The sequence below is a fragment of the Vicugna pacos genome, chromosome 25, assembly GCF_048564905.1.
Source record: "Vicugna pacos chromosome 25, VicPac4, whole genome shotgun sequence".
In the NCBI taxonomy this organism is placed as follows: Eukaryota; Metazoa; Chordata; class Mammalia; order Artiodactyla; family Camelidae; genus Vicugna; species Vicugna pacos.
Genome location: NC_133011.1, coordinates 10,199,700 through 10,214,518, shown reverse-complemented (window position 1 = coordinate 10,214,518; position 14,819 = coordinate 10,199,700). Strand labels below are relative to the sequence as shown.

Below are 14,819 nucleotides of genomic sequence, written 5' to 3'. Positions count from 1 at the left end.
CAAACATCTACTGAAAATGAATGAGGTGAGCCTGTCATTTTAAGAAAAACAAATGGTATTGTGACCATGGTAAAGTTTAAGCTTTGAAGCAAAAAGATAATTTTGGAAAACTTGTGTCCACTACTGTCATCTTGACAGCTTTCAAAAAAATTTGTATGAGTATAAAGTGGTCTTAAGACCAAAAAATTTTACGCTATACAGGTGGAACATTTGTTGTTATTTTTTGTTTTCCTAGAATGTATACATGTTTAGAGAGAAATAAAAGTACTACAGTTTGGAGGAATAAGTTAGCATTTTTTAAACAAAAGGAAATTTATTCACATGAAGGAGAGTCCAGAACTAAGAAGAGTTTTGGGGAAGATGGTGGGTTGATTGGTTAAGATGTCATTTTACAGTTACTACAGTGCAAATACTTTCTAAGGTAGTATACTTGATTAGTTTAACCAGTGCTGGAATGAAAGAAATGGTTAGGGACTATGATTCGTATTATACTGTTTCACCCTCTAAGAGGATAATACTTCTACTGTTTTATGTGCTTTCAATAGATTGACTCATTTAATCCTCACAACAACCTTGTGCATTCTTTCTAGTTGCTAATATCTCTCTTTTACAGGTGAGAAACCTGAGGCCCTGAGAGGTTTCAGAACTTTGGCAAAGTGAACACAGCTAGTAAGCAGTGAACTGGGATTTGACCTTAGGCAGTAGGCAGTGTTTTCCAGTTTGTTCCTTTTACAAATCTGCTGGGGGGGGGAATATATATATAAAAAAAACATTTTCCCTTTACCTTTTGTATTTTGATATGACTTAATCCTGTTTTCAAATAAAAGGGTTTTTGCTCACTATTTCACCAGTCTTACTAGATACTCAAAGTTTTAATTACTGAACCCAACGTAAAGAACTAAAATTGAGAGTACAAGTACACTAAAGCAGGTTTTTGAATGTCAGGATCCCCGTATCTTGTGTTTACATCTAACTGAATAGAGTGCCTACTATGTCAGAAGCTGTGATTGAAATATATTTTTCTATTAAAAAATAAATCATTTTATAAAAATAAATTTTATTTAATCCTTTTATAGGTGAGAAAATTAAGGCTCTGGGAGATTAACTTGCCTGAGATCTCGAAATTAATAATGACAGTGGGATTTAAGGTCTGCTTGATTTTAGTGTGTACTATTTCTGTTACACCAATCTGTTGCTCCAAGAAATGCTTGCATGCCCAGCTGTCAGGGCCTTGCCACCAGCTCAGACAGCAGTTCTGATGTTTTAGGTAGTTTCTAGGCTTGATTGTTCCTACAGATTTGATGTTTCACTCTTCCTCTTAATGTCAAGCTATAGGCATACTAAAGGGCAAGGAGAGAGGTATTTTACTAGAATAGAGATGGGTTTTCAGTTTATAAACCTTTCATTAGAAATATTTCACCACAGGTGGGATTGAATGTTTATTTCCTATTAGTGGGGACAGGTTAAGCCTACCTCAAGAAGGGCGGTCAGAACTAGATGACCTGTCAGTTTATGTGGTTCCTCAGTTTTAATACATTCCAAAGTCAAAGCGTTGATGTTACTTATGTAGACCATCTTTGGATCAAGGCATGTGTTAGAAACTATTGTTAATATATTCTGCCCTGGGTAAACTGACTGGCTCAAGGGAAAAATCATTACTTGATCTCATATGTCTTAAGTGTTTTTACAACCTGAGAGGTTAATTGTTGTACCATGCTGCTGTAGAGGAAGAAAAATATTTTATCTCTAAAATCTTAAGCTCCACTTATTTTATCCATTGATTGAATTTAAGTTCAACACCCTCCCCAGAACTAGCATGTACTTAGCTCTGTATTATGAACCATTTATGGAGACATTTTGCATGTGGGCTTCATGCTTCCAGTCCCACTTAAAGGTTATTAGGATGACTTCTATATAAAGTCAGAATAGGCATTAACTCTAATTCAGCAAATTAATTTTATGTATTTTTTAAATGGCCACGATTATCTTTAAAAAAAACAATGGCTGTCATCAAAACCAGATATTTTAATTGCTTGAGGAAATACTGTGAATCTCTAAATCAAATTCTATTTTGGCAAGATTCATAAGTATAAACACTGTAGCCCCAGTTTAGTGCCTGGATGTAAGATGTTCCTCAGTTTTGTGTTAGACCTGAAAATCCTTTTCTGTTATAAATTACATTTAGAGTGAATGTACTATGTCATATGGAGAATTTTCCAAGTAGAAGGTACATCAGTGGTCAGCCTAACCTTCATTTTATAAGTAGAGGTTGTGACTCATTTGTTCTTCCCTTATGTAATGCTATGTCTCTCCTTTTAAACTTAGATTCTTACAGTGTCCCAGAATTTTCATCACTTTCATTGTGCTACCGTAGGTGAATGAAATCTAGCAGGTTGTGTGTATACTTAGCAAGATATTCTCTGAAGTTTTTGTACGTTTTGAAAATAGCTATTAGTTCTTACCTCCTGTTTTTATTCTCCATTTTTCCTGTCACTGCTGCTTTCTGGTAAGTGCTGCTACTACCTTCACTCTCACCCCCTTTGTTTTTATTTCCATCATGGCCCTCTCCCTACATTTGCCTCTTTCCTCTGGCTTCCAAATCTAGAAAATTGAACTTTTATTTCTTTTTGGTCAAATTGATAAATTAACATATTTAATCACCTCGGTAGTGTTACAATTAACTTAATTCAGTGAACTCTATATCTTCCACATCTTAAGAGTTGAATGAGACTACATCTAATTTATGAATATCCTCTACAAAATACCCAAGTGAGTTTCTCATTTCTCCTTAAGGTCTCTAAAAAGAGTAGAGCTTGCTATCTAACTAGGTGGCCTATTCCATATTTGGACCACTCATAAGTTTTCTCATACTGAGCAGAAATCTGCCTCTGCCTAAATTTAACTAGTCTTGTCTTCTGGAGCCGTTCATGTCATATTCTTTCAGTTTTCATGAAATTTCCAGTTTGCTCAACATTTTTGCTTCCTTTTCTGGATACTCCAGTTTGTCTGAGCCTGTCTTAATAACATTTTTAAAGAAACTATACTGTAGATATGTAGATAATGTAGAATCATCCTTAATTTTGATTTTAATTAATATCTTGGCATCACACTCTCCTTTTCAGTAAGCATATCACCCTAATGAGGCAGAGAAACCATAGCATTATGTTTTAGTACAGGTCAGATTGCTTAGTTGGAGTTGTACCATCACAACTTAGCTGTGGTTTTGAGCACATTACATTACATTGCTGGGCCCCATTGTCTTTTATAAGATGGGGATAATTGTAGTTTGTACCTCATAGGTAAGGTTATGGAAGGATCAAATTAATCATATAAAGTGCTTAATTAAAGTGTCATGTTTATTATTGAAACGATGTTTTGATTCTTTTTCTCAGATATCTGTTGCTATATAACAAACCAGTCAAAACTAAAACAGTGATTTATTATTTTCTGTGACTCTGTGGTTTGCCTAGATTCTTTGGGGCTGTTTTGCTCATAGTGTTGGCTGGGGTCGCTCATTGCTGCATTCAGCTGGTGCTGAAGTACCCAAGTGACTTCACTGAACATGTCCCATGACTGGGGCTTTCTCTCCAGCAGGAGAATTTGATTTTTCAGATGGTGGCTTAGGGCTCCAAGAGAGCAAAACAGGAAGCTGCTGTCCTCTAAAGCATTAGGCTTCTTAAGCAACAGTCACTTGCACCGCATTCTAATGATTAGTTAGCCCAGTCTCAGGGAAGAGAAATAAATTCCACCTCTTGACAGGAGAAATGAGTGCCTACCTGAACACGGGTGGTGAGGAATTGGTGGAGGCCATCTTTGGAGACCAAGTCTACCACAGTTTGATAGTTAGCTTTTGAACCACATTTAATCTTTTTTTTAATTATTTCATTTTTTTAATTGAAGTATAGTCAGTTACAGTGTGGCAATTTATGATATACAGCACAATGTCCCAGTCACGCATATACACACATATATTCGTTTCATATTCTTTTTCATTAAAGGTTATTACAAGACATTGAATATTGAATATAGCTCCCTGTGCTGTACGGAAGAAATTTGGGGTTTTAAAATCTATTTTTGTATATAGTGGCTGACATTTGCAAATCTCAAACTCCCAAATTTATCCCTTCCCCATCCCCTTTCTCTTGGTAACCATAGGATTGTTTATTATGTCTGCGAGTCTATTTCTATTTTGTAGATAAGTTCAGAACCATATTTAATCTTTAATCCAGTCTTTCTTACTTTTTGTTACTTAAATCTTAATGGTTTTTACCTTTATGTCATCAGAGGATTTTAACAGTATGTCATTTATCCCTTTCTCAACTTTTTATTTTTAATAGCTTTATTGAAGTATAATTGACATACAAAGGACTGCACATATATAATGAGTATAGTGTGATGAGTTTGCTTTTTCAAGTTTTTATAGTCATTGTTTTACCAGAAACATTCACCACTGTAGATACTTGGTCCTTTTGGTCTATCATTAGGCCAGTAAGCAGACTACCTACTGTTATCTCGCCTTCCTGTTACTTGTAGGTTCTGGTTAATAGCTTTAAAATAGTTTTTGTTGTTGTTTTAATCAGATACTATAGCTAAATTCAGTGTTCACTGTAGGGGAAGAGATGCTTCATTGCTAATTTAAAAATTCTCTGTGTGAGTACCCCAGTGTAATTTTTTTTTTTCAGAAATGCAGGAGTTATTACTCAGGTGGATTACAAATTCTCATAGCATTTATTGACACTTTGCCTAAATAACTTCTACAAGTTTTCAAATGTGTAAAGTTTTATATCTTAAGCGATTCACGTTTAACTAACTGCACATTTGTGGCCTTCATCTTTACATATATATAGTGGGCTAGATAACTAAATCGTTGAAAAGTGAAGAATATAGTGAGGCAGTATTCTTAGTTTCAGTTGTCTTCCCCGCTAGACAGTTTATCCTCAGACTTGGAGACTGTCTTGCTCACTATCATATTCTCAGTGCCTAGCACAGTGGCATTTAAGTATTGGAGACTAAGTGAATGTAAAAAATACATTGAAGCAGTAAAATATGAAATAGAAATGCCTAGGTAGATAATTTCATGGTTAAGCTTTTAGTTCATGTCACTTCTTTTATTTGAAATTTTTCTTGGTATAATCTTAAATATACATAACTGAGCCAGAGAGCAGTTCACAATTGAATTGTACATGGGATCTTCTTTTAAATTTATATCTTACCCGTTATTTAATTTTATTTAATTGGAGTTATTTGTGAATTCTTGTTAATCACAGCACACTTTTTCTTTAGTCTTCATAGTCTAATTTTTAGCCTAGCCAATCAGAAGCGGAATTTATTCTTCAAAGTGTGGAGTGCTACATTTTAAACCTTGCCTGATTCCAAAGCCATTATGCTATACCATCTCCCATAGTTGAGTGAATGATGCGTTTTGTATTAAAATACAAAACCTGAAAAGACCTGGTCATTTGTTTAAGTGAAAAAAAAAATCCCCTTACTATATGTTAAATGGAATTATCTTGCTATTTGACACAGATCCCCAAAAAGCAGCCATAATATTCACAGTGTTCATGCCTCAAAGAGAATAATGGTATTTAAAGGACAGAATGGCAGGAAGTTTGAATTTTGACAAGTTTTAGGTTGCAGGTGTTCCCGCTTCAGAGACAGCAGGTGGTCTTCCAGTCCCAGAGGGTCCCTTCACTTCTAGTTTGGTTGAGATTCCAGGTAGAAGCTGCCTCAAAATGTGAATGAATGAATGACAGCATTTTTACAGCTTAGAGATCTTTGAATAGGAGAGTCTGGGTGTGGTATAATAAGAATTTTGTTATCCCAAAGTGCTCTTTTGATTTCAGGCCAGTGGTTTCATCACTTAATAATCACAGGAAACATTATTTCATGTTGACTTTTCTTACCTCTAACCTTTCCTGTAGTGCATTGCAGCCTGTTCCTACTGCCAGCTTGGCACTGCCCACTTCTTCTGGGTGTCTGTAGTTTAAGTTGTAGAAAGAGGAGAAGCTGGCTTAAAGCTCACCCACCCATCCACCATTTGGAACATAATAATGGGGTAAACATACAAAATTAGTTATTATTTAAAAACATTCTTTGAACAGTTTGACATATAAGTAGGTGTTATATAGTCAAAACTACTGGGTGAGTGCCAGGAGAATAGAGACCAAGAATTAGATGCCCCTTTTCCTTGTACAAATTGAGATTTGTTTCGGGCAAATCCAGTTGAAAAATAACTTCACCTTGATTCCTAAAGTATATTCAGTAGGAAGAAATGGAGTTTTTGTTTTGTTTTTACTTTGCCTAATTCTACTACTGAAATATTATCTTTCTTCCTTTTAAAATAAAATCACTAGTTTATTGTGCCTTATCTTCCTAATACAATGATATCATGTTTTACTTTATATCAATTATAAAATATATTAGCATGTTAGGATTTAATTAGAGTGTTACAATTTTGAACGGAATTATGTAGGATGAAGTTTTACATTGTCTGGGTTAATCCATAAACATGTATCTTACTAGCTGAAAATCACTTTAATGAAACTAAGGGTTTACTCGTCAGATCTGTGATTCTCATAATCCTACCAGTGTCTTAATTTAATTAGGAAAAATAAAACTTTTACTTTGAACAGCTTTTTACCTGTTGTGAGGTATTACCTGTATTCTTATAAGTAAAGTTAATTTTGTTCTGCTTCCTCTGTCATGGCCTCTGGTAATGTCTGTTATATTGTTGGTTTCTGCTTAAATCATATATTCCTCTAGAATCCCAAAAGGTTAATCTCTTATGTATTTTCCATTCTAATGTTTTGACTACCTTGAAAATGAAGTTTGCCAACTGGTTAAATAATACAATAACATAATTATGAAATATTATGAGCTATCATGCTTCTATATTTGTTAACGTGCAGTCTTTATTGGCATGTAAATTGATAGCACAGTGAGGGGAGAGGCCAGTAATCAGGTATATCATCCTTAGGTAATAAGCTGAACACTAATTTCAAATTTTAAGTGTTGCTGTCCAAAGCATTCTATTTTTAAACCACAAATATTTGAGGCTACTACATTGAAAGGTTGTATTATTGGTAGTGACTGGGTATTAAAGTTTTAGTTAACCTAGGCTGTAATACGCTCTTAGGAAATGCAGATTCTTTCAGTTTTGTAAATATTTTAGTCTTCTTATGACTCTCTTTCTTTTCTTCCCAAGTCTCTTTTGGAAAAGTTCTTAATCCCCAATGCTTCACAAGCAGAGAGCAAAGTCTTCTATTTGAAAATGAAAGGAGACTACTACCGCTACTTGGCTGAGGTTGCCGCCGGGGATGACAAGAAAGGTACGCTGTGTCCTCCTGTTGGCTGGACGTTTATAAAATAACACAGAAGGAAAGTAGTTTCTTTTTGTGTAGACAGCTGTTTTGTTGTTTTTCTTAATTGCCTAGAGCACTTAATGAAAAGCGGTAATGGACTTTTTTCTACTTTTCTTTCCTTTTTTTTTTTTTTTTTTAAATCCTGAGACTCAACAGTTGACCCTTGAGTAACACAGGTTTCAGCTGCGCAGGTCGATTTACACACAGATTTTTTCCTGTAAATACTATAGTACTGCATGATCCGAGCTTGGGTGACTGTGGATATAAAGGGCTGACGTTAAAATGATATCCAAATTTTTGCATGTAGAGTCGGCACCCCTAAACCCTGTATTGTTCGAGAGTCAGCTATATATATATATATCTACTGCATGATAATTGGTATTCTAAAGTGAATGCTTGCTGATAAGCCAATTTTATGTTTAGGAATGTTTCCTCACAATTTTAAGAGAGAGTGATTACAGTATAACTGTGAAATAGTACAAACTAATTATTAAAAAAATCACTGAGGTGATTACAGAGTTCTTTTTGTCTTGACATTGATCAGTGGCTAGCATAATATTCCAGGAGAAGCTTATTTGTTAAAATTTAAGAGCCTATTCAGTTAACTTTGCTTAATATTTCAGAGGATATCGTTGGGTAGTAAAGATTTGGTTTGAGAGATGAAGGTGAAATGCAAACTTTTATCAGTACATTTTGGAACATTTTGTTATCTAGGGATTGTGGATCAGTCACAGCAAGCATACCAAGAAGCTTTTGAAATCAGCAAAAAGGAAATGCAACCAACACATCCTATCAGATTGGGTCTGGCCCTTAACTTCTCTGTGTTCTATTATGAGATTCTGAACTCCCCAGAGAAAGCCTGCTCTCTTGCAAAGACGGTATGTTTGGTTTTTTTTTTTCCTATTCTGTGGAAATTAATCATTATTATTTGAGCACTGAAATGTATTTTTGTATCATAGGCATTTGATGAAGCCATTGCTGAACTTGATACATTAAGTGAAGAGTCATACAAAGACAGCACACTAATAATGCAATTACTGAGAGACAACTTGACAGTAAGTACATAACAGCATCATGAGTGGTCAATGTGATTGAAGAGATTACAAGCATACCTCTATTTTATTGCACTTCACAGATACTGTGATTTTTACAAATTGAAGGTTTGTTGCAACCCTGTGTTGAGCAAGTCTGTGGGTACTGTTTTCTTAAAAGCATTTGCTCACTTCGTGTCTCTGTCACATTTTGGTAATTCTCACAGTATTTCAAACCCTTCACCAGCAAAAAGATCACAACTTGCTGAAGACTCAAGTTGATGGTCAGCATTTTTTAGTAATAAAAGTATTTTTTAGTAAGGTATGTACATTGTTTTTAAAAGACATTCTGCTATTCCATACTTAATAGACTACAGTGTGGTGTAAACATTCGTGTGACTCACTTTCTTTTGATACTTGCTTTATTGTGATGATCTGGAATTGAGCTCTCAACATCTCCGAGGTATGCCTGGATGTTGTTTGATAGATTACTACAGGAGCATTTCTAGGCTTTTTAAATTAAATGTAAGATCCTGTCTGCTGTTAAAACCATGAAGAAAAACACCCTTACAGAAACAAATATTAGACCAAGGACTGAAAATTTGCCCTTTCTACTAATTATATGCCCATTGTTAAAATTATGGTTTTTAAAATAATTTCATAATTTTTTGAACGTTTTGGACTTTCAGTCATATAAGCCACTTAATTTTTCATTTCAATGTAGGTGATTCTGTTTTTTTTAGTCACAGGAGAGTTTAGCTTCTAGTATCAAAGTATACTGAAATTCTCTTCATAATTAAATTCCATTAAAAATGGTGACCATAAAGTTGCCTCTGTATTTATATAGCTATGGTAGGGTATTTAATAACCTCAGTTACAAAATTTCAAGGTACTCTACAGAGTCCAAGTGGACATCTGTTTTGCCTGGTCTCTTAGCAAAAGAAAAAATTACTTACTATGGCAGGTCATGATTGTCCCTGGTATACTTCACGCTGAGAAAAAAAGAACGACAATGCCGTTACCACACCAAAATAATATACTGTTAATTCCTTAGTAATGTTAAATTTCTAGTGTTCGTATTCCAGTTGTCTTTCTTGTATTGCTTTTCTTTCCCAAGTATTTTATTTGCATTGGGATCCAAATCATGTCTATGTATTAGTTGGTTGATGTTTCCTTTGATCCCATAGGTTTTCACATTCCTCTGCTTCAGGTAAATACTAAATTTGAAGTTTTGAGGCTTAAGTGAAAAGAGTATCAAATATCAACCATGTGCCAGGTAAAGAGCTAGGAATGAAGATTATAGTCCAGTGCTGCATGTTTTTGTTAGTTTTAGGGCCGTTTCTCTTGGGGACTGTACATCATTATTTTATACATTTCACTTTGTCCCACTGTATCCACTCCACTGCCAATTTCCTGAATCAGTTATAATTCTAGTGTTGAATAGTCTCAGCAGTTTTTTGAACAGTACTGTGTACTCGTTTATTAAACACTGAAAATTATTTTAGAAAGTGTAATTGGAGGCTACCTACAAACTTGTGAGATTTTTATTTTACTCAAGAGGCCAAGGTAACATGTAGTTTCTTAGAATGAATCATTGTATGTATATCAAATGAAAGAAGCAGTTTAGTTTGTTAGCTAATTTTAATTTTCAGAAATTTTCATATTTTTCTGGTTTGAAATGATGAGATAATTATTCTAAAAGGTAGAACTTGAAGCCTAGTCACTGCTGAGATACGTCGTCAGCACTTTTTGAGAAGGCACGATCTGAAATACATACTTCCAGCTGAATTTTGGTATCAGTATAGCATGAAGAGCTGTGTGACTATTACATCTGCTACTACATACACTACTCACTTCAGCAGCTGAGTAAGAACACCACCAAGGTTCTGATTCTGATTCTGTCACTATTTACTGTGTGTCTTCTCGGAACCTTGGTCGTATCACCTGTTACCATATAGTTTGAGAGTATCATTTATCTGTCAAGTAGAGAGATTTTTGTCTAAACTATCTAGTATTCAAGTCTAGATCCAAATGACCAATATTGTCAGTGAATAACCCTAGGAAGAGAAATAATCTTTCATCAAATTTTTCATGTTTATGTAGAAAATTCAAGAATCCTTGAAAGTTAGAACTGGAAAGAGATGATGGAAGATAATTTCATCTTGTCTTGCAAGACCCCCTATTTAACAGGAACACATAGACTTCTAGAGGTCATTCGGCTAACTGTATGATCTTCAAAGGAGTCTTACCAGGCTAGAGATATATTTGGTTAATATATAAATAAAACTAATGGGTGATTGTGGGGATAGGAAAATTTTATTAACTGAGTTTCCTCCCCTTCATTTTCCAGTGTATAAACAATATAAAAGTTAAGGTCATCTGGAGTCAATCCTTTTATAATTATCTCTAAAAATTATTATAGAATGATGACTTAATATTTAATATTTGAAGCAGCTGCGATAATTTTGATACCATCTTTTTAAGCTGTAGAAAAACTATAACATTAATCTAAAAATTAAGACTCCATAGTCTTACCACTTTGGGACAATTCAGTCTTTATATCTCAGAAGATCTCATTCTTAGCAAACTGCTTAGCTACTTATTTTCAATCATACAGATTCACAAAGGAATTTTTTTTAAACTTAAAAATGTTAGAAAAGCTAAATTTGTATCTTAGTTCAGACTTGATCCTGGCTCTTGAATTCCATAGTGTGTGCGATTCCCTTTGGAGTGAGCCTAGAATCTACCAGGAGAAAGTAGTCAGCCTGAGCTTCTTGAGCATGGACTGAATTTGATGATTCATGGACTGAATTTGATGATTCTGATTTAGTTGCACTAAACTTATGCATCTGTCTCTCAATGGGGCCATCTGATATTCTAATCATTGTTGATAATTAGTATTTTGCATTTCTATGATTTCTTCTATTTTTTTCTTTACCTTCTATGAATAACCAAGAATTTCTTATATCTGACTTACTTATTTGAAGACAACTCTGCTATGTACTTACAGAGTGATTATGGAGAAAATAAAAATATTATATTGAAGTTTGTATCTTGAAACTGTCTTCAGTGCTGCTTTTTATTTAAAGAAAGCCTTTCAACAGAAACTGCTTACATTCTGGTACTTTGGAATATAAAGATTTTTTTCAAACTGAAATATACTAAAATATCTTTTTTTACTTTTTTTTTTTTTTTTTTTTTTTTTTTTTACTAGTTGTGGACATCGGATACTCAAGGAGACGAAGCTGAAGCAGGAGAAGGAGGGGAAAATTAACCGGCCTTCCAACTTTTGTCTGCCTCATTCTAAGATTTACACAGTAGACCATTTGTCATCCATGCTGTCCCACAAATAGTTTTTTGTTTACGATTTATGACAGGTTTATGTTACTTCTATTTGAATTTCTATATTTCCCATGTGGTTTTTATGTTTAATATTAGGGGAGTAGAGCCAGTTAACATTTAGGGAGTTATCTGTTTTCATCTTGAGGTGGCCAATATGGGGATGTGGAATTTTTATTCAAGTTATAAATGTTTGGCATAGTACTTTTGGTACATTGTGGCTTCACGAGGGCCAGTGTTAAAACCGCTTCCATGTCTAAGCAAAGAAAACTGCCTACATATTGGTTTGTCCCAGTGGGGAATAAAAGGGATAATTGGTTCCAGTCACAGGTGTAGTTGTGGGTACTTTAAGGTTTGGAGCACTTACAAGGCTGTGGTAGAAATGAATATCCCACGGATATCAACATCTGGAATACTCGGTCTCTGTGTGCACGCCTTTGACTATAGCTGCAGAAGTGTTCCTTTAGTTGTGACCCAACTTCCTCTGGATAAGGGCAGAAACGGTTCACATTCCATTATTTGTAAAGTTACCTGCTGTTTGCTTTCATTATTTTTGCTACACTCATTTTATTTGTATTTAAATGTTTTAGGCAACCTAAGAACAAATGTACAAGTAAAGATGCAGTAAAAATGAATTGCTTGATATCCATTACTTCGTGTATATCAAGCACAGCAGTAAAACAAAAAACCCCATGTATTTAACTTTTTTTAGGTTTTTTTGCTTTTGTGATTTTTTTTTTGATACTTGCCTAACATGCATGTGCTGTAAAAATAGTTAAACAGGGAAATAACTTGAGATGATGGCTAGCTTTGTTTAATGTCTTATGAAATTTTCATGAACAATCCAAGCATAATTGTTAAGAACACGTGTATTAAGTTCATGTAAGTGGAATAAAAGTTTTATGAATGGACTTTTCAACTACTTTCTCTACAGCTTTTCATGTAAATTAGTCTTTTGGTTCTGAAACTTCTCTAAAGGAAATTGTACATTTTTGGAAATTTATTCCGTATTCCCTCTTGGCAGCTAATGGGCTTTTACCAATTTTAAATAAGTCTATCGTAACAACAAAATACTACTAATATAACTACTACTGTTCCCAACTATGTCCCATACTCCCCTCTTCCCCTGAAAAAAAAATTTTTTTTCCAGAAGTGGGGAGAATTGATTGAAAAAAAGTAATGTATTCCATGTAAAATTTTGGTATATGGCGTTTTCTAACTTAGGAAGCCACAATGTTCTTGGCCCATCATGACATTGTAAGTTTCATGCTTCCAAATCTCTTTTATTTTTAAGAATTTCTTGATACTCTTATAGCCTGCCTTCAATGTGATCCTTTATTCTATTTGTCAGGTGCACAGGATTACCTTTTTTAGCCTTCTGTCTTGTCACCAATCATTCCTACTTGGTGGCCATGTACTTGGAATAAAGGCCGCATGATCTTCCTGGCTCCACTCAGTGTTTAAGGATACCCTGCTTCCTTTGCTTGCATCCCACAAACTATTTCCCTCATCCTACTCACTGCAGCAGATCTCTCCTGAGTTGATGAGATTGTGTTTATCTCCCTGTAAAGCCTACCTTTCCTGAATGGTCTGTCATTGTCTTTGCCTTTAAAATCCTTCCTCTTTCTCTCTTGAAATAATGATGGGGCTAAGTTATACCCAAAGCTCACCCTACAAACTATTTCCTCAGTACCTTGCAGAAAACACCAAACAAAAATACCATTTTAAAAGAGGTGTATTTTTTTTTCTTTTAGAATGTAAGCTCCTCAAGAGCAGGGACAATGTTTTCTGTATGTTCTATTGTGCCTAGTACACTGTAAATGCTCAATAAATACTGATGATGGGAGGCAGTGAGTCTTGATGATAAGGGTGAGAAACTGAAATCCCAAATACTGTTTCGTTGCTTGTTTTATTATGACTTCAAATTAAGTTGGGAAATATCAGCCCTGTGGGACACTTGTCCCAAATATTACATTCAAATAAAAGTGCAATGGAGGCCTTGGGGTCTTTCTTTCAAGGAGAAAAAGATCTCTTATGCATAGAGGGCAACATCATAATGCATCTCAACTCACAGCTCTTTCCCTATTGATTTCTCCTGACCCCCAGGCCAGGGACGTGAAATAATCATTTGATAGCTAAGAATTAAGCTAGACTGAGGAGATGGATCTTACTCAAGTAAATTATAAATAAAATCTAAAGGTTGTCACATTACCTGTTCATGTGCATCAGTCATCTGCTAGTTTCATTCTGATATAAATTGTGATAATACTTCATTAATATTAGCTGTTAGCTATATTTTTACATTAGTGCCCAATTGATAAAGATTTCAACTAGAGGTTTTTTGCCTTGAGATTTGAATAATAAATTTTGTGTAACATTTCTTAAATTGCCCCAAATTCAGGCTTCATGTCTGTTTCTGTCAGTGTAACAGTTCCAGGAATTTGGAGACTCAACAGTGCAATGTACTGGGTGTGTGTAGTAGTAAGAGCTGTTAAACTGTAGAGGTGTGCCTTGAGAGTGGAGCAGCAGTGTGATCAGTTAAAAGGATGGATTTTGCTGCCACTCTGGCCTATGGTCCTGGTTTTTCCAGTTAGTGTTTGTTCATACTATAAAGATCATCAAAACGGGTGAGGCTGTACAAGAGGATTAAAAGGATGTAATGTCAGGTGGCTTCATAGCTATAGGAGCACAGTTCATTTTGTTCTTGTCCCTAAAAATACTCACCAATCCTGCCATGGCTCAAAGCATATTTTAAAACTAGTTAAGGCCAATTTGTACTCTGCAATCTTAGATTATTTGTTGTCGGACCTCAACTTGATCGAATAATTTGGGAACTCATCAATGGTGAGATGTCTAAAAATCTTCAGTTGAGTCTGGATACAGATCCAGATACAAATTTGAGACTTTCCAGCAGTCACAGCATCATTTAAATGATCTGTGTCTGTTACGAGAATGGCACTCTCTTCGGATGTAAGTACATCATAGTCACTGCATGCGACCCTGCAGCGTGTGAGGAACTCTAACTGGTGCTTATGTGCTCTGGTATATGTGTTCCTGTAGGGAAAGCTCAAGAAGTCATGAATTATTT

The 14,819-nt window shown here is 34.9% G+C and overlaps 1 protein-coding gene and 1 long non-coding RNA gene across 6 annotated transcripts in view; one reads left to right on the top strand and one right to left on the bottom strand.

The window, feature by feature from the left end:
* Positions 1–13,727, top strand: part of YWHAZ (tyrosine 3-monooxygenase/tryptophan 5-monooxygenase activation protein zeta) — a 30,315-nt gene extending 16,588 nt beyond the window's left edge. For all 5 annotated transcript variants that reach the window (XM_072949522.1, XM_072949521.1, XM_006212170.4 and 2 more), the window contains 4 exons: positions 7,205–7,328; positions 8,076–8,239; positions 8,321–8,416; positions 11,607–13,727. In XM_072949522.1, coding sequence (XP_072805623.1) covers positions 7,205–7,328; positions 8,076–8,239; positions 8,321–8,416; positions 11,607–11,666 — 444 coding nt within the window. In that variant the 3' untranslated portion in view covers positions 11,667–13,727. The remainder of the gene's footprint in view (positions 1–7,204; positions 7,329–8,075; positions 8,240–8,320; positions 8,417–11,606) is intronic.
* LOC140689248 (uncharacterized) lies at positions 7,363–10,368 on the bottom strand. The gene is made up of 3 exons (XR_012064126.1): positions 10,170–10,368; positions 9,349–9,384; positions 7,363–7,616 (listed from the first exon to the last, which is right to left on the bottom strand). It is a non-coding gene; the product is annotated as an uncharacterized lncRNA (long non-coding RNA).
* Positions 13,728–14,819: the final 1,092 nt, after the last annotated feature.